The sequence below is a fragment of the Carlito syrichta genome, unplaced genomic scaffold (genome assembly GCF_000164805.1).
Source record: "Carlito syrichta isolate Samal-C Ts95f unplaced genomic scaffold, Tarsius_syrichta-2.0.1 Scaffold304635, whole genome shotgun sequence".
Classification (NCBI taxonomy): Eukaryota; Metazoa; Chordata; class Mammalia; order Primates; family Tarsiidae; genus Carlito; species Carlito syrichta.
The window spans coordinates 896352-916969 of record NW_007248731.1 but is presented as its reverse complement, the minus strand read 5'-3'; the positions used below and the strand labels follow the sequence as shown (position 1 = coordinate 916969).

Below are 20618 nucleotides of genomic sequence, written 5' to 3'. Positions count from 1 at the left end.
TTATCACATAAGCAATCATTAGCCATAGAGTGTGACACAAACATAGTTATATATGTCATAAGCAAGAACACGCAAAAGAACAGCTTTCATTGCTTTCTGATTTTATATCTTTCATTATTTCTCTGGAGAAAATAAGTACAAGCTACTCATTATAGATTCATATCCTTTGGTATAAGTAAAGCATTTGCATAAATAGCCAAAAGACAGTCAAGGCAAGAGGAAAGAAAAAAAAAAAGCCTTAGAAATGAACACCAACTAAATGATTGGTTAACGAATATGTATAAGTTGCCTATAATGACAATTGGTCTCTATTAATAGCAACCAAAACAAGTGTAAAACTAGAGCATCTGCATAAAACATTCATGACAGTCATTTAACCTTCCAGTTTTCAATCACTGTTTATGACCACACACTAGAACTCCCAAAATAGAATCCTAATCTCTACATAAGAGTGAACCTTAATAAAAGTCTGCACCTAAATTTTATTTTTCCTAAAATTATCTGCCTTCACATTTGATCCTAATCTCAAATAGGGAAACAGGAAGTATGCATTTTTCAACAAACATTAATCGAGTGCCTACAAAAGCATGCATTTTTCAGCAAACATTAATTGAGCACCTACTGTTTGCCAGGCACCGTGCTAAGTATAGAAAATGCAAAGCGGCTCTACTGTCCTGGCCCTGGTTACTCGTCATCACCAGATGAGTGTCCACACCACACATGCTGAAAGAGAAAGGGACAGAGCACTGTGGAAAGAGAGGCTGGGAGCACTGGGAACACCTGAGCATGTCGGGGACTGTTTCCACGAGGACGGATCTTCATGCCATCCTTGCAAAGCACTGTCAGGCAGAAGAAATGACGGAGGGGGCATGGAGAAGGAAAAAGAGTCAGAGGCACAATGGGACTCAAATAAATGTAGCACTGGTAGGTGCTGTTTTCTAATCTGAGAAAAGTTGACGAGTTTTAAGCGTTTCTGACAGACTATTTTTATGCTCCGAAAAGCTGGAGGCCATGAGCTTTCATCTCCTCGTACTGAATGTTCATGTGCCACACTGTATTCCTTTATATATATGATTTCATTCAGGAGATAATGGAACGAAAAGCTAAACAACTTTGCAAGGCATGTAATGTTGTCCCTCCTCTCAACAGATAAGGAAACAAGTGCAGAGTGGCTAAGAATTTCTAAGCATTTCTCCAAGATTGGTCTGACTCTGAAGCTTTCCCCAGCTGCTTCTAAAGAAAGATATTTTCATCTGCAAACTGAATGAGGACCATGGGGAGGGGGGCATGGATAATAGCAAACCTTGTGAGTGCTTACCATATGCCACATACTGTTTGAAGATTTCTCTATATAGTAATGTATTTAACCCTCACCTGCTTTCCTTGGGAGCTAAGTGCACGTATTACTACCATTTAACAGATGGAACAGAGGCACAAAGAAATTAGCAAACTCGCTTAAGGTCACAGAGCTGGTCATTGGCAGAGCCAGAATGCAAAACCAGAAGGTTTGGTTCCAGTGCCCCTACTTGTAAGGACTCCATGTTCCATCTTTTGACTCCCACCAAATCCTAGATCTAGACCACCAGCAGACCCTGCTGAGAAAGATATCCCAAGCTGGAGGCACAAAGTGGTGAAGGGACCTTAGGTCCCCAAATAACTGTGAGAGAAAAGCATTTAGCTTAAGAATCCGTATTGATTGATGAGGGGAGGGGAGGAGAGTAGCAGGGAAGACAGGTTTCTCTCTTCCCTTAACTCTGGGCAAAGAAAGGCTCTCATCTGCATTTTCTGTTTTTTGAAATAGGAACTCTCAGTGCAAGGAAAGCATTTTCCAAGACTGAAAGCAGAGTGATGCATCACGGTCATATATGGCTTGCACATGCAGGCCGATGGCTTATTGCATGGCCAGACCTTTCCTGTCTCTGAACTGCCCACTTCATCATGCCTCATGCATTTTGACAAACACAAGACTTTTGACAATTGTCTGAAAAGAAGTTGAAATTCACCATTCTTTGGAATTTCACTATACCTCTATACATTTGCACACTCAAGTATTTATGCCACGATAAAATGTAGCTAAGTGTAATATCTTTTTAAAACTTCATTTAAATGGTGGGGTTTTTGACTAAGCGACTCCAAAATTTACAAGAAGCAAATGTCGACTCCAAAATTTACAAAAAGCAAATGTCTTCTAATCTAAATGTATTCTCATCAGCCACCAGATGGCATAAGACATGAATTTTATTCTGACAGGGTCACTATGCACACGATAATTTGACCTATAACTTCAAAATAATGTTATTTGGAAAAATGTTCCAGCACTCAAACAGTTCACAATTATTTGAGCCATATGTAGAAGTGGATGGATACATTGAAAATGACATGGTCCTACCTTTTCTAAATTTTGGGGTTCTGTGGGATGTTGGCATTACATAATGAATCAATGATCAAACAAATAAAACAGTTTTGTTAAAGGAAACAAAAAAAGTCATGTCAAAGCAAAATTAACCTTATATTCTAAGTGGGCTTCTTCAATTCTAAAAGAAATTTCAAATGTGCATGCAAGAAAAAAAAACATGCTTGCACTCCTTCAAATTCTGCTTAATCAAAATTTTTCTACTGCCTATATTTATCCTGAAAGCAGAAAAAGTATATTGAATGTAAACACTTTTTTCCATTTTGGTTTGAAGGAAAGAAGCTGTTGCAGAATCAATTGAAAAAAACAAAACAACAACAACAAAAAATACTAACTAAAGGCCAGGTACAGTGGCTCATGCCTGTAATTCCAGCACTTTGGGAGGCTGAGGTGGGAGGATTGCTTGAGTCCAAGAGTTTGGATCAGCCTGGGCAGCATAGCAAGACCTCATCTCCACCAAAAAAAAAAAAAAATTGGCCAGGCATTTGCCTGTAGTCCCAGTTACTCGAGAGGCTGAGATGGTAAGATTGTCTCAGCCCAGGAGTTCCAGGCTGTGATGAGTTGTGAATGTGCCACGGCACTCCAGCATGAGTGAGACCTGACTCAAAAAATAAAAACAAACAAACAAACAAACAAATCAACCTGAAAAACCCAATCTGAACTATGATTTAAAAAGTAGGGGATTATATTTTAGAATCTCAGCTTCTATACAAATTCAAAATACAGCACATTATTTTTATTATTCCTGTATTTCCATCTAGAAAAGAGGACCCACTGCTAACAGTAAGTCAAAGAGCTAAAAAATGAAGTGAATGCAACAAATAGAATCTTTAATTCCCTTAGATTTATGGTAGCACACACTTGGAGTACCTTGAAATAAGCACACCAGAATCAGTGACTAGCATGGCACAGCCAATACCACAGAATGGAGATGGAATCTTTACTCCAGCATGATGAAGCAGAAAAACTGCCTCCAGGAGTCAAGAGAACAAAGATGAGATTAAGGTTCCTTCCTAGATGTGGTCTAAGAGTCAATGATTTCTAAAAATCTCATCATAATTTATGCTTGTATTTTACTATATACTTTCTCATTAGATGAAATACATTTGGTTCCTGAGTGAGAAACCAAGAACCAAATATATTATATATATATATCTGCATATATATATATATGCGGAAGAAAAAACATTTGGAGCTAAGAAAAACTAATTGGTGATATGTAAACTGTCTTCTGCTTTAAAAAAAATTTTTTTAAGTCATATATTAATAAAGATGTTGGAAATGGAAGTAAAAGAATTAATGCGGAGCGTATTATGAGAGTTTTTTTCACCATGGCATATTCTTTCTGTCTCCATCTTTGGCAGCCAATAGGTAGCAAAAATACTTCCTACCTGGGTTCATATGAAAGAGACAATACTCTCTTATACTCATTCTCAAGCTTAGAAGAGGGCACAAGTTGTTATTTCCTGGCGTTTCTTCTGATGTTTCAGAGGGATAGCAGAAAGTGGAATAATAGACATTTCAAGTTAATGGATGCATTCAAGGCACTTCAAGTTTCTTACTTTAAACTCCATTCTTTAGGATATTGTAGATCCATTTTCTTCCATTTATAATACTGTCCAGTGAAATTTGGGTCTTCAAGCACTGAAATTAGAGTATTAAAAAAAGAAGCTATGCATACAGTTTTAAATCATAGTTAAGAATTAAAAATTATTCATTTCTTAAGTTGATATGTGGCAATAACATATACTATGTAATTCAAGTCATATTACAACGCTCAGAAACTCTTCCAAATGTGTTGTTTTTATTGGAACTTTGTAATATGAGTTGTTGTTTGAAATAAGTAGATTGTGACTTGGAAATTTTTTTGTATTATAATGACATTTGCCTATATAACATTGGTAGTGTTAAGTTAAATTTATAGGAGACCATGGTTTTGGACTTGCCTCCTGCACAGGCCGAAACCAAAATGGAGTCACTCAGGCTAAGTGTTATGCAATCAAACTGAAACTTTAAGGAAACAGGAAAATCCCCAAACAGACCAGTTTTTTTGTTTGTTTGTCTGCTTGTTTGTTTTTAAAGAGAAAGAATCACGGCAACCAATCAGAAGGGGCCCAGTCAACTTTAACCCCTACAAGGAAAGTCATCCAAAGTACCTTATGTTAACCAATACATTGTGTGTTTTATTCCATTTTCTTGTTCCTGCTCTGGCTGACATATAAAAATGAACTGTTCTGCCATGCCCAGCAGAGCACTTGCCTGTAATTTAGATGAGATGCTATCTGATTCATGAATTGCGAATACAAGCCAGTCAGATCTCTAAACTAACTGTACTGAAATTCTGTTTTTTAGCAACACTCATAAGGAAAGTTTTAAAATAACTCATATAAAAAACACAGATATAGCCAGGCTCGGTGGCTCAGCCTGTAATCCCGCACATTTGGGAGGCTGAGGTGAGTGTATTGCCTGAGCCCGCGGGTTCGAGACCCGCCTGGGCAACTTGGCGAGACCTCATCTCTACAATAAATCAAAATGAGCCGGGCATGGTAGCACGCACCTGTAGTTCCAGCTACTTGGAAGGCTGAGGTGGAAGGATCGCCGGAGCCCAGCACGTGGAGGCTGCAGTGGTCGGGAGCGGCCACTGCACTCCAGTCTGGGTGACAGAGTGAGACTCCAACTCAAAACAACAACAACAAACACACAGACATCACAGTTTAACAGAATTCAGTACTTAAAGTAGAAAAATGAAATTTTGAGCTGGAAGTGACAGTAAAGATCTTGCTTGATCTTTCACAAAGCAAGATTCCACAAAAGATAACCTTCCAGGCTCTGAATGAACCCTTGCCAACTACAGAAAACGTACCACTTTGTTGTTGGGAGACTGTCCATCCCATTAGCAGAAACAGGTTACAATGTCCTTTCTTAACCTGAGTGCTGTGAGTTTACACCGGTCCCAGTTCTGACCTCTGGGCCAGTTCATCCCTCTCCCACGGGACAGGGTCCGCTAACATTTGAAGATTGCTCCCAGGTAAGCCTCAGTTCTTTCCAATTTTTCTTAGAGTGTGATTTGCTGGACACTTAACCATCCTTACTGTCCCCAGGTGAACTCTGTTGATGCTACTATTGAAGTGTGTGTTCAGAGCTGGATCGGGATCTTGATTTCGTCTGAAGCAAAGACGTGAATGGGTTTACTCCGTCCCTTGATCTGTGCACTATCAACTCAGCTCAGATCTGCATTAGTATTTTCTGGAAATCACATTACATCACCACTGGCTCATAAGTTTATGGTTAATTCTATGCCTTTGCCTTCAATCAAATTCACATGAGATTTACTGAAAACCTCCTAAACTTAAGGCACTGGTAATTTTTACATAAAATACTATTAAGTCAGATCATATGCCCACATATATTTTATCTCGCTAGTTATTATTATTCTGAGTTTCAAGTTGTGAACCGTTTAAATGAACTGGATGTTCTCCACCAGTCTTGTCCTTATCTGGAGCTTTCTTCTTAACAACGATTAATGTACCCCTTTTAGCTTGCTGACATTTGCCATTGATAGAAAAAAAATTTAACTGAATAATTCTCTTTTTCTTCGATTAATCTGACATTATTTCTTGCTAGCAATGCTCCTATTTTTTAAAATTTTCTTGCTTCAAACACACATAAGCACATATAACTCGTGCATACATGTTCTTATAGGCTTCATTAATACTCTTTTTATTGGTATTTAGATATATGTTCCTCCCTTCCATTAAAGAAGCAAATTGTAGCTCCTTAGAGAGCTTAGTGAGATCTCATTATTTCTTTCAGATCAGGGGTCACCAACTCCCAGACAACAGATTGATAGTGGTCCATGGCTGTTAGGAACCGGGCTGCACAGCAGGGGGTGGGTGGCAGGCGAGTGAGGGAAGCTTCATCTGTATTCACAGCCACTCCCCATTGCCTGCATGACCACCTGAGCTCCACCTTCTGTCAGATCAGCAGCGGCATTAGATTTCACAGGAGGCCGGGCTCAGTGGCTCAGCCTGTAATCCCAACACTTTGGGAGGCCGAAGTGAGGGGACTGCCTGAGCCCATGGGTTCAAGACCAACCTGGGCCACTTGGTGAGACCTCATCTCTACAATGAGCCAGGCATGGTAGCATGTGCCTGCTACTTGGAAGGCTGAGACGGAAGGATGGCCAGATCCCAGCAGGTCAATGTTGGGGTGGCGGTGAGCATGCCACTGCACTCCAGCCTGGGCGATGGAGTGAGACTCCACTGAAAAACAACAAAAAAAGATCTCACAGGAGCGCAAACCCTATTGTGAACTGCTCACAGGAGGGATCTAGGTTGCACGCTCCTAGTGAGAACCTAATGTCTGATGATCTGAGGTGGAGCTAAGGCGGTGATGCTAGCGCTGGGGAGTGGCTGCAAATACAGATGAGCAATAGCAGTGAGATTTGACTGCACAGAGACCGTAGTACATCGCTTGCTTGCAGACTTATCTCAAAACCCTCTCAGCGACTGGTAAGTGAGTTGATGGACTTTAATTGTACAGCTGCATCTGGTGGCAGGCTTTAAGACAGAATCCAGCATGCATGTGACCCATTTACCACTTCCATCTGTGCCTCTTTTTTATGGTGAGTTGTATAACTATTTCATTATATATTACAATGTGATAATAACAGAAATAATGTGCACAATAAATGTAATGTGCGTGAATCATCCCGGAACTGTCCTGCCCCTGCCCGGGCCCACAGAAAAACTGTTTTCCACAAAACCAGTCCCTGATGCCATGTGTGGTTTTAGATGGTTATAACAATGAACATTAATAGAATTTTTTCACTATACCCTGGGCACACGTAAGATAAGCATGCAGTGGTTACCACTCTCATGCCCACTTTACAGATGGACAGACACAGAAAGGTTGAGTAATGTCTTCTCATTGGGGCTCTTCATTTCTCTTAGCCAAGATTTAAAACTTCATCTCTCACAAATGCTACTTCCTTTTGAGGTTTCTATTTAAGGATAATTCCTTAATTTTTTTGAAATCATCTCTCCTACATTATGTTTGAATATGTGTGGCAGGCTCTTCTTTACATGTTATGAAACCTCAAATGACACGGTCATCGTTCCCGAACGGTCCCATTCGTTGTAAATCATTAACTCATTTTCTTTTTCTTTTTTTTGAGTTGGAGTCGCACTCCGTCGCCCAGGTTGGAGTGCAGTGGCACACTCCCATTCACCTCAGCATCTACCTGCTGGGCTCCAGCAATCCTTGTGCCTCAGCCTTCCAAGTAGCCACAATTACAGGTGTGTGCTACCACGCCTGGCTAGTTTTTGATTTATTGTAGAGACGAGGTCTCTCCACGTTGCTTAGGCCGGTCTTGAACCTGCGGGCTCAGGCAATCCATTGATTCATTTTCTTCACTGCTTTCTCGATCATCCAAGAGATGAAAATGCCACAGTACTTCATACAAACATGCATTTTAACACCTCCTATTTTAATCCCTCTAGTTTTTTCACTTATGTGTCCTGCCATTTGCCTGTAAGTTCCTCGAAAAGCTTGTCACATTAGGTATCTTCTTGTCTCCCACACATGATCAAATGTCTAGATACAGAAGATGCTCAATGAATGAAGCTGCTTAGAGGGAATAATGAAAGAATAAGAACAGGTGAGAAAGAGAGAGAGAAGCAAGGACCAGTGACATTTTATCGGAAGTTCTGCAAACTGAAATTCCTTCCTCTCACCTCTATCTTGCCTTCATGGTGGTTTGATAATCTGTGGTAGAAAAGCATCCTCTCTTGCCTCCAAAGATAGTTCTTCTTCCTTCTCTGTTGTTTTGAGGATTTCTGGGTATTGTTTCTACTCTGCTTTTTCCAAGACATACCTCTTGTCCAGCATCTGTAGAGGCTGACCTGAAGTTCTTTTTCCACTGCTGGGATGATCCCATCCAAAGAAATATAATAGTACCAACTTTCCTCAGCATGTTTAATTTTCACACATATTACCTCAAGTTAAGAACTTGAGGCAGGATGGAATATTTTGGCCAATGAATAGAAATAAAAAATAAGACTGGGTGTGGTGGCTCACACTTGTAAGCCCAGCACTTTGAAAGACCAAGGAGTGAGAATCACTTGAAGCCAGGAGTTCGAGAACGGCCTGGACAACACAGCAAGACCTCATCTCTAAAAAAAAATCCAAAAATCAGCCAGGTATGGTGGCGCGCTCCTGTAGTCCCAGCTACTCAGGAGGCTGAAACAGGAGGATTGCTTGAGCCCAGGAGGTTGAAGCTGCAGTGAGCCATGATCATGCCACTGCGCTCCAGCCTGGTTAGCAAAGTAAGACCCAGACTCATAAAAAAAAAAATAGGAATAAAAAATGAGGTTCAAAGAGCCAAGTGACCAGCTTAAATTCATTTACCTGGGTGTAGCTAAGCTAGTGGAGGGCTGAGGAGTTTCTAACTTCTGATATCATGCTCTTCCCACTAGACCCTTCCCAGCCTTGGCTGCACTTTGTGGTCACCTGGGGAGCTTTAAAAGCAACTGCTGCTTGGTCCTACTCCCAGAGATCCTGATGTAATTGGTCTGGGGGAATGCCCTCTATATTAGAATTTTTACAAGCTCCTCAGGTGGTTTTAATGAACAGCGAAGACTGAGAACCATTGCGTTAGAATCAGAGGATGCTGCTTCTTGCATCTACATGTGTTTCGGAGAAGCTTGCCCTTACTGGCTCAAAGATTCAAAGAAGGAACGTCTCCTAGGGCGAAAGCAAGCATCCCCATGATGCTTCAGGCTGTTTGGGTTGTCTTGATGACAGCAAAAAAACACCAGGAAGCCCACTCTTAGTGCTCAGAGTATGCCGGTCTAGAGGAATTCTTTTCCTCTAACATAAACATTTCCTTATGGGGATTGTATTCTGCTGTGAAGGCGCTGTTGCCCACAACCATATGTACTGGTTTGTTCTCTGCCAAACCTTTTACTTGCCATTCTAGAGTGATGGGCAGAGAACAGTAGATCTTTGGCACACTGACCACGTGGGTGCCTGCGATTATGAACACAAACTTGTAATTATTTATAAATGTACTGTGTGTATTTCCGAGTTTGAACTGAAATCTCATACATACAGAGATAACAATTTAACTTTGTGTTATGGAGGCAGTATCCTACAAGAGGAAGACCAACAAATGTGAAATCAGAAGAGCTGGTTAAAGTCTCTGGACCACAGCTTACTTAATTAATAATAGACACACTTGTGGAAGACCCACTACATGCTAGACAACTGTTTTACAAAGTTCAGCCTCACAAGGTATGTACTGTGATTATTCTCATTTTATGAATGAGGAAACTGGGACAAAGAGGGGTAAAGAAACTTACCCAAGGCCACAAGCTAATAAATGTCAGAGCCACAATTAAACTCTGGTAATCTGACTCTTTATCAATATGTGATATTCTCCCTCATATGTGTTACCTTAGATAAATTACTTAGCTTTTCCTGGTGTTAGTTTTCTCATCTGTAAAGTAGAGTGATAATAAAAATGCCTACCTATCTCATAGGGTTCATATACCATTGTGCATGACATATATTAGATGCTCAATAAACATTGGTTGAATAAATAAAAATGATAGATTGGGATGGTTAAGAAACAATAGTTATGAGCATATTTAGTAAACAGAATTATACAGGAATACACTTAGCATAGTTATAGCACCAATGGCTATATATATAGATTTGTGGCACAAAGATATGGAAAAGAATTAATACCCCAAATCAAAATATAATGATTCACCACTTTGTACTTCGTAAAATATAAAATTCTTAAAAATATTCACTGGAGTTTAATAGTCTTTCTGATAAGAATGTAACTTTAGAAAATGAAGTTATTAGAAGTTTCTCTTTTATTTCAGAGTAGTTGAAGAAGCATTCTATAATCTAAAAGCTTTATCTTTATTATTGCCAGGAAATTAGGCCATTAAAAAAGATAGTGTTGGATCTCAGCCAGCTGAACTATCAAAAGATAAAATGGCCAGCAGCACATGTGAGGTTTACATTTAATTTTTTCAAATTAAGTGCTGGTTATTATTCAAGGAAAGCTCTTGAAACATTCTTATAACAATTCCCTAGAGGAGGAAGAGGCAGGGGGATGGTGGAATCTTGCACTAAGTGCTAGATTCAAAATCTCAGAGATTCTTCTGGAGTAGAGATAACTATTACCAGCGACTGCCTTTACAAACAGGGATGAATTACACACTAGGTTAGTGACAGATGCAGAAACAAAATTAAACATTTTGGGTCACATTCTTTTGAGAAAGAAACTGCGGTCACAGTTGCCTCATTATTTCCTCCCATGTTCTAATTAGTCTTTATTCTTCATTCCCAAATCTCCTTAAGTTTTGACATGTGCTTTTAGTATTTTTTTTTTCTCTAGCAGTTTGGAGGTTCCAAGTGCCCTTATATATTTACATGCTATTTTACAAAAGCGCCATTCTGTAATGATCTGTTTTGGGTGGAAGGAGTTTGACTCTGCGTGATTCCCTAGAGTGTGCCAATTAATGTCTCTCAACACAGTGGTTGTGTGACAAAGGGTTACCATCCCTGGAGCCAATGTGAGCTGCTCAGTGCCTCATACATAGCAGGCATGCCTAGTTGATGTGTATGCTGAATCGATTCAGTAGCACTCAACCACAGATCTTTGAAATGAAATAAACATTCAAAAATAACAAAACTCTTTATATATTTCTAGAGTTGCTAAAGACTGTGTATCTTAAAACACTTTAAGTTACTTTTAACCACTAATCAACGAGTAAGGCGGATGGTAATATATGATCATAAAAATAATTAATAACCCGCCTCCTGAAAGAACGTGTGATTTCTTAAAAGCGATGTATCTAATTTACTTTTTAAAAATATCTGTTAAGATTAGGTATACCTTGTGCCCTAATATGTGCCTTAAAATTACATACTACATTTTGTGATGGTTAGGAAATTATCACAAGGATGAGATGAAACATAATGAGACTCCAAAGGAAGGCAGGGGTCATGAAGTGGAACAGAGTGGAAGCTTTCATAATGTTGCAGGACATAACATCATTTAGGCTCAGTGAGAGAAATAAAGAGTTCCAGGGGGCTTCTAAGAGTGCAACTTAGGCAAGAAAATGCACAAATGGTGGTAGGCCACTGATCAAGAGAGGGACTAAAGGCGGAAGAATGGGCTTGGGGCAAGACAGTGAATTCACTTTGGGACATCTTACATATGTGTTGCCTATTAATCCGTGTGGGTGAGATGTCCGATACAGAGTTGTAAATATGCAAGTAGAATTCAGAAGACAGGTCTGGCTGGAGGTGAGGCTAATGAAAACCAGCAGTGGAAGAGGTCATTTGAAGACAGCAGGTGAAGAGGCCTGAATGAAGGCATGGCCAAGGGAAGAGGCAGAGGAGTGCCCAGGGGAGGGAGAAGAAAAACCACAGATGTATGGCATCATGTGAGCCAAGCAGAGCACAGCAGATGAGAGTTCAAGTAAGCAAAGGTCGAAAACACAAGCACCGAATCTGGGAATTCGGAAGTCACCACTCACTCCAGAATGTGCCATTTTAGCACAGTGGCTGCGGCAGTCATCTTTCAGTAAATACGTGCAGACTGGACAACCTACTGCAACCCAGATAATGAAATCATCCTCAAAATATCCCATCTTTTTGATTCTGAATATGTGATGATGATAGAACAGATGGTTTTTCCTTTCAGACTGACAACATTGAGCGGCCCAGATTCTTATGTTTTCTTGCTGAGTTTCTACCTAATACTTCCTCTGGCTTAGAAGAGAATTTAAAAGGTTCCTTCTGCTGCAGAAACTTCTCTCTGAGATGAAGGGAGTAAAGTGACCCTCATAAGACTGAGTACTTTGCCTTTTATTCTTCTAATTGCCTATGTTTCCTTCTGGCTTTTAATCAGGGCTCTAAAAAGAAGAACTAAATTAATAGCTGTTGAATTAATAGTCTACAGTCCCAACAGAAAAGTTCATCACCTTCCATAGCAGATATGTGTCAGTAAGTCTTTAAAGGCAAGAAAGCTGAGAATAATTAACAGATTAATATATACTAAAAAGACACAGGATTAAAAAAGGATCACCTTACATGGACTTCTGTAGTATTCTGTGGCTTTTGATGTAGCTATTCTAGACCATGTCTTGTAGTAATCATTAAATGAGACTGGTTTAATGGGTCTGAAAATAAAAATCAGACAATGGACAGTTTGCAAATTTGCTTTTTAAAATTACAGCATAAGATGGACCATTCAGATAACAGTATCCTGTCACAAAACATTACACTGACTTGCAAATTCTAACATCCATTTCTAACAAATGATTCCAACACATTGAAAACCTGCCCAAATCATTTTTCAATAATATATGTAAATGTGAGCCCATGTACATTATAAAAATATAGGTTAAGACATCTGCCTTTCAGACCTAACATTAAAAAGGAACTTTAAGCAAAGCATGATATGTATAAATATTCTACAGTAAACAACTTTCTCGAACTTCTATATCAAATTATATAAAAGCACCTTTATTTATTTCTTATGATGTTGGAAGAATAAAAGCCTCCAAATTGAGATTAATTTTTACACAGAATTTGACTGTTTTCAAAGAGGGAAAAACCAGTCGCTTTCTGCCACTCTTTGCTACATTTTCTCTTCCCTGAGCTAATATTACTATGTCCTAGTGAAGAGCAAAGATTGTTATAAAGTATTAAGTGGAAACTATAAAGCATTTTCTTGAATAGCTGCATTTCCAGGTATTTTCTCCCACAAACTTTCGATCTCAGATTCTTGATATTCTATAAACCAAACATTCAGTCATATTAAGGGGTATTTTTTGGACATGTGAAATCACCAATTAAATAGACATTTAAGCATCACATTTTATGTTTTATGCCTGTTTTCCAATTTAAGTTCCTAGCTCCTTGAAAGAAGCAGCAACTTTTCAGTTAGGGCAAGTACATCAACATTAATTTTTATAGGTAAATTGTAGGTACCTTAAAGCAAATATTTGACTCAACTTTGAAATTAATGGGGCAATATCGAAACGTGTTAACACATTCATTTATTTAAATAACAATTGCAAATTTTAAGACTAATATTTTTCAAATGTGTTATTACTTTTGCAATCACACTTAAGTAAGAATTCAAAACTTGGTGAAGATAAATTAATCATTACTATTATTGCTTCCAGAGCGGCATGCTGTCTTTAGACTACCAAATGATATACTAAACTAACATGAATTTGCCAATGAAATGTTTCGCGTTTGGCACGGAGGGAACAAAATGAAAGGCTGCATTATATCTCCTGCATGAAAAAGCTTGTGATCCATTTGCTGTCACAGATCATTTAGCAGACAACAATGACCCAAGAGGAAGGAAACTGTCAACACACTGTCTTGTAAAAAAATACACCATCTTCAGGCACAATCGTCTCCATTGTTTTCTGTCTGTTTGACGATGACCCATGACCCTCTCCCTTCCCAAGGGTGTCCTGTTCAGTTTCAAACTGTTAGCCTTCGGGGCTTTTCCCTGCCATCCCCCCCAGAATAATTAACAATATTACCCTAAAAGGCATAACTTTAGTATAGTTTGAATATACAAAGAAGAATGTCTTAAACATTTGGGAATAAGTGCATTTTCATTTCTATAAAGGAAACTGCCCCTTAAAATAAGAGAGCAGTAACTAATTTTACTATTATTCAGGTAAACTACTAAGCTTATAGGGATAGATATATAGCATAAAAATATACATGTGTTTACAGTTTCAACCAATAACATGAATGTATTGAGTATTATTATTGACACTATGAATACAGAAATGTAGAAGGCATAACCTTATTTTATTTATTTTTAAAATTATTTTATTTTAAAGATGTAGGGTACAAGTGGACATTAGGTATACAAGTGGACATCCTACAGAAGGCATGATTTTAAACTGAACTTTATAGCTTATTATCCTGTTGGGAAACTAAGACATATGCCTGGGCTAGTGAATTGAACAGCTTTCTATATTAGCACAATAAAGTATTACATGGTTTAACCCTGACATTTGGAGAACACAATCACAGATACCTCTTTGACAGTGGCAATAAGCAAAATTAGTTGGAAGAAGAAGATATCACTTTTTTTATGCCATCAGGGAAAGAGTTGCTTGGGATATGTGTTTGGAAATGAGGAAGAAGGGATTTGAGGACAGGGGAACAGTATTGGTGATTGTTCAGATGGGAAACAACATGGGGTGTGTGTGTGTGTGTGTGTGTGTGTGTGTGTGTGTGTGTGTGTGTGTGTGTGTACATACAGAGGAGCGTGGGGAAGGGAAGAGAGTTAACCAGAATGGAGAGCTCAAATTCAGAGTTGGGATTTGATAAAATAAATGAAACTGGGCAGCGCAGGGTCTTCAGATTTAGACAGAGAGCGGGTTAGAGTTGATTCAGTAGTCTTGATCCATCATGTAATGAGGAGCACCGGTAGTTCCCGAACAAGGCAAGTAAATGATGAAAGGTGTTTGAGCAAGTTTTCTCTGGGAGTAGTAGATAAGGGAGATTAAATACAGGGGCCCAGCCAGGAAGCAAACGCAGCAATTTGGGCATGAGATACTGAGAGCTGACCGCAGAGTGAGAGCAAAGGTGATGTGAAGTATAAGGAAGAGATGAACACAAAGCATAAAGAATGAACTGGCCTGGCTGCCTGGCAGGGTGTGGAAGGCGAAGGAACGTTAGGGTCAAATGCTCCTCTGAAGCCCGGAAGCCTCGTTAGTTTGCGATTAATAGAAAGCGTCAAGAGAAACTGGAATAAAATATGAGTTTAATTTGAGGCCTGGGTTTTAGGTGATGATAGGACGGACAGGTCAAAATGACTCTTAAGAGTGTGACTAAGAAATTGAGACTGAAAATAAGAGATTTGGGTCCAATCAACAAAAAGGTCGCAAGACAAAGCCATTAGGGGAAACAACCTCCAAAAAAATAAGTAAATGTTTTCAAAAGAAAAAGCAGGAACCAATTCATAGTTAAGAGGTGCCAGTGAAGGAAAGAAAAAGGTTCATTGAGAGAAAAAGAAAATCACAGTAGTGCTGTCTCCTGGAAGCAACGACCCAGCCATAACCAAAGCCTAATGATCAAACCCCTAAATACCTCTGGCTGGAACCTTCATCTCCATCACATACTAGTCGTGTAGTATCACGGTTAATAGTGCAGGGTCTGGCCGGGCATGGTGGCTCAAGCCTGTCATCCCAGCACTTTGGGAGGCTGAGACGAGAGGACTGCCTGAGTCCAGGAGTTCGAGACCAGCCTGGGCAACTTGGTGAGACCTCGTCTCTACAGTTAAAAAAAAATTGCCAGGCATGGTGGCGCATGCCTGTAGTTCCAGCTACTTGGAAGGCTGAGGCGAAGGATCACCTGAGCCCAGCGGGTTGAGGTTGCAGTGGCTGTGAGCGTGCCACTGCACTCCAACCTGGGTGACAGAGTGAGACTCAGACTCAACCCCCTCCAAAAAAAAAACCAGTGCAGCGTCTGGAATCAGCTGGCCTGGGCTAAAACCCTCCGGCACTAGTGTGTGACTTCTAAGCACGCTGCCTAACCTCTCCAGGCCTGTTTCCCCCATCTATTAAATCTATGAGCTAAAACCTTCTCGGGTGGGTTTTGTGAGTATTCCATGAAATCATTCATGAAGTATGCCAAGTTCAGCACTTCTGCAGCACCCAGTGACAGCTGGCCTCCTCAGTTGCCTTTGATAAGTACCTCATCATTTCTCTCCTGCTAACTCTAAACAGCCTCCTAATTGACTTTCTACCCTGTATTCAGGTAGAATACAGGTAGGTTATCCTACCTCCCCTTCAAAACCACACTTGCTTATGGAATTCTATAGGACGAAGTCTAAATACTCTCAAAAAGAATTTGAGGCTTTTCACCATCTGGCCATTTCCAACCTTTCTTCTTCTGCTATCTGTCCCACAACCAGTCTCCCTCACACATACTTCTTACAGATCCCACATGCCATTCTATACTCCTGTTGTTAGGCGAGCTGCTCCAGCTGGAGACTCTTTATCCCTTTGGGCCTGTCAAACTCTTACTAAGATTTGGGTCCAGTAAAAATATTTTGTGTACGAAGGTTATCACAGTGGACACCATGATTGCTTCCTCTACTCCAATATGTGGATGCCATGCACTCTGATGGGACTGAACCCAATCCTGGCTCTAAATCAGAGCCCGATGGGTTCAAGGCTATCTGGCCATGGTGTCCATTTCAGGGACAAGAACTCAATCTAGAAAGATCCAATCAGAGTGAGGCTCATTGTAGCTTTCTAGTACATCTTGGTACTTGGGGGTGCCAATCCACTAACTTTAAGTTTGCTTTCTTAGTCTCTGTCCTTGGTGTTTTTAGATACATTTTAGAGCCAGCTTATACACTTCCAGGAAAAAGCTGCTGAGATTTTGATTGGGATTGAATTGAATCTATAGATTAATTTGGGAAGATTGGACATTATAATAATGTTGAGACTTTTTCCAAGTACAAACATTGTATGTTTCTTTTTCTTAGGTTGTAAAATTTTGCTAAGAAATATTTTTGGTTTCCAGTCTAGACATCTTACATGTGTTTTGTTACATTTTGATGCTGCCATGAATGGTATTTTTATTTTTATAGATTTAGGGGCACAAGTGCAGTTTTGTTACATGGATGTATTGCTAGATTTAGGGGTACACATGCAGTTTTGTTACATGAAAATACTGCAGAGTGGTGTAGTCTGGGCTTTTAGTGTGTACTCATCACCTGAATAGTGTACATTGTACCCAATGGTAGTATATCACTCCTCACATCTGTAAATGGTGCTTTTAAAATTTCATTTTATATTTGATGATTGTGAGTATATAGGAATATAGTTGATGGACTTAGAGGCCATAATACTGAATGATCTATCACAGAAACAAAGAACAGAGTATCACATGTTCTCACTCGTAAGCGAACCTTGAACAACTATCGTAATACTATAAAAACAGGATTGGCAGTAGTGGAAAACTGTCAGGGGAGGGCAGGGGCAGGACTGGCAGTAGTGGGAAACTGCTGGGGAAGTGTGGGGGCACACCCCATCAACAAGGGTACCTGCATAAAGAACATTTGCATGCCTAACCTTGAATTGTACCCCACATATTTAAAAATTTTTAAAAAGAACATTAAAAAAAGAAATCTAGTTGGCTTTTAATCTTAACTTTAATCTTGTATCCAGAGTCTTTGTTAAATTCACTTATTAATTTTCAAGTTTTGTATATTCACTTGGATTTCACTACGTGTAGAATCATGCTATCTATGAATAAGGATGATTGACTTCATCCTTTTCAAATTTTTAAGCTTTTATTTATTTTCTTTGTCTCATTGAACTGGCTAGGTATTCCAGTACAATGCTGAATAAAAGTGGTGATAGTAGACATACTTACCCTGTTCCTAAACTCAGGAGAAAAGTGTTCAACATTTCACATTTCAGTATGAAGTTGGCTGTTTGATTTTTGTAGATTCCTTTTACTGGAATAAGGGAATCTTCTTCCATTCCTAGTTTGCTGAGGATTTTTTTTTAAATCATAAATTGTGCTAAATTTTAACAAACACTTTTCCTGAACTCATTAAGATTTCATTGTTTTTTTCCTTTATTTGGTCAATATAATGTGTTACACAAGTTGATTTTTGAATGTTAAGCTCACCTTGCTTTCTTGTAATGAATCCTGTTTGCTCCTTGTGTGTTATCCCTTTTTACAGATCAGTGGGTTTGATTTGCTAATTTTTTATTAGAATTAATGCACCTATGTCTGCAAGAGGTATTGGCCTATAATTTTACCTTTCTTGTAATAATCTCAGATTTTTGAATCAGAGTTTGAGGGATACTTGGAAGAATATTCATTGTTTTTCTATTCACTGAAGAAGTTTAAATACTTTTTCTTTTAAAGAAGAAACTTTTCATTTTTAAATAACTTTTGACTTATAAGAGAGTTATAAAGATATTTGAATATGTTTATTTTAGAGATGGGGTGAGTCTCAAACTTCTGGCCTCAAGTGATTCTCCCACCTCAGCCTCCCAAGTAGCTAGGATTACAGGCATGAGTCACCGCTCTCAGGTTGAATACCTTTTTAAATAAACTTTATTACAACATAATTTACATTCAGTAAAAGGAACACAGCTTAAGTACACAAATTGGTGAGTTTTAACAAAGCATACACCTGCATAACCATCACCCCAAACAAGAGTATTTTCATTATTTCAGAAAGTTCCCTACTATCCCTTCCCAGTCAATCTCCCTTGGCACTTTAGGTAATTACTAATTTGATTAATCTGATGGATTAGTTCTGCCTGTCCTAGAACTTCATATAAATGGGATCATACAGTATGCACTCTTTTGTTGCTGTGTGTTTTTTTTCATTCAACATGTCTGCATACTTATTCCATATTGGTTACACACATCAATAATGTATTCATTTTTATTGCCAAGAGTAGTCCACATACTAACATAGCACATTGTATTTATTCCTTTAACTGATGATGGACATTTTAATTGTTTCCAATTTGAAATATTAGCAATAAATTTGCTATGAGCATTAATGTACAAGTCTTTTGTGAATACACATTTCCATCTCTCTTTGGTGGATACTCAGGAGTAGAATGACTGGATTTATAGGGTAGGTGATGTTTGACATTATACGAAACTGTTAAACTGTGTCCCTAGCTGGGTGTGCGCATGTCAAAAGGTACAACAATGTATGCAGCAACGTATGAGAGCTCCAGTGACTGCTCGACTTTGTCAACAATGAGAACCGTTCATCTTAATTTCACTCACTGGCGTCTTCTTCCAATTTTCCCCTTCTCAGTAGATGACAGTAGTACCCACCCAATTCAACTCAAAATCTAGTTATTCTCCTCGATTCCACTTTTCCTCATAGCCCACGTCTGATGGGTAATTCTCCTGCAACCCAAGCCTTGCGGCCATGCACTTCCTCCCCCTCCGCGTCATACTCTCAGCCCCAGCCCACACTGCCAACATTGTGCCCAGATCTACTAAGATTACCTCATCATTCTTCTTGTACCTCCCTTAGATCCTTCACAAACCACTTCCCTTATAGCAAAGTACTCTTTTTAAAATGTAAATCTGATTCCCTCTCTCCCTTCTTAAAAGCTGTCCAACTGTGTCCCAATTTCCACACGTGGCGTAATAAAGTGAATCCAAATTCCTTACACGTTTGATAAAGTCCTAAGGGATCTGGCCCCACCTACTTCTCTCACCTCATCTGCCCCCCTCCTCTTTTCTCCTTCGTACTGATTCTCTAACCTTCCATGCTTATACTCAAAGAAGGGTCTTGGCACTATTCTCTCTGCCTAGAATCTTCGTATACCTGTAAATATCACCCTCTCCCCATTTTTCTCTCCTGCTTTTTCTTTTCAATTTCACAAATCTTGATTTTTCAAGACAATGCCATCTACAAATTTATGTCATAATGGTTCTTGAGTCATCTTTGACTAAAGTTATACTCATTGTAAGTGCTTTCTGTGTGATTAATTCATTTAATCTTCACAGCGATCCTATGAGATTGGTACTATTATTATTATTATTATTTTTTGAGTCGACCTGCTGGGCTCTGGCGATCCTTCTGCCTCAGCCTTCCGAGTAGCCAGAATTACAGGCGCGTGCTACCACTTCCGGCTAATTTTTTTGATTTATTGTAGAGATGAGGTCTCGCTGCCCAGGTGGGTCTCGAACCTGCAGGCTCAGGCAATCCACTCACCTCAGCCTCCCAAAGGCGTGGGATTACAGGCTGAGCTACCGAGCCCGGCTGATTGGTACTATTATTATTGCCATTTTAACATATACTGAGACACACAGAAATTAACTTGCCTTAGTCACATAGCTAGTAAATGGAAGAACTGAATTTGTTCATGTACTATATACTAGAATGCCTCTCAGTGTGTGTGTGCATATGGTAACGCCACATATAATATTTCATAACCCACTCCTTTCGTTTACTTTTTTACTGCAGTAAAACCCACACTACTTTAAAATCATTTAAACCATTTCTTAACCATTTCTTTTTTCTTTTTTTTTTTTGAGTTGGAGTCTCACTCTGTCGTCCAGACTGGAGGACAATGGCCGCTCCCGGCCACCGCAGTCTCAACCTGCTGGGCTCCAGCGATCCTTCCACCTCAGC

At 39.3% G+C, this 20618-nt stretch overlaps 1 protein-coding gene across 1 annotated transcript in view; it reads right to left on the bottom strand.

Moving 5' to 3' along the window:
* UBE2U (ubiquitin conjugating enzyme E2 U (putative)) overlaps window positions 1-20618 on the bottom strand; it is a 64962-nt gene that overhangs the window by 14266 nt on the left and 30078 nt on the right. The window contains exons 7-8 of the mRNA XM_008060502.1: window positions 12530-12618; window positions 3976-4057 (exon numbers count right to left, since the gene is read on the bottom strand). Coding sequence (XP_008058693.1) covers window positions 3976-4057; window positions 12530-12618 — 171 coding nt within the window. The remainder of the gene's footprint in view (window positions 1-3975; window positions 4058-12529; window positions 12619-20618) is intronic.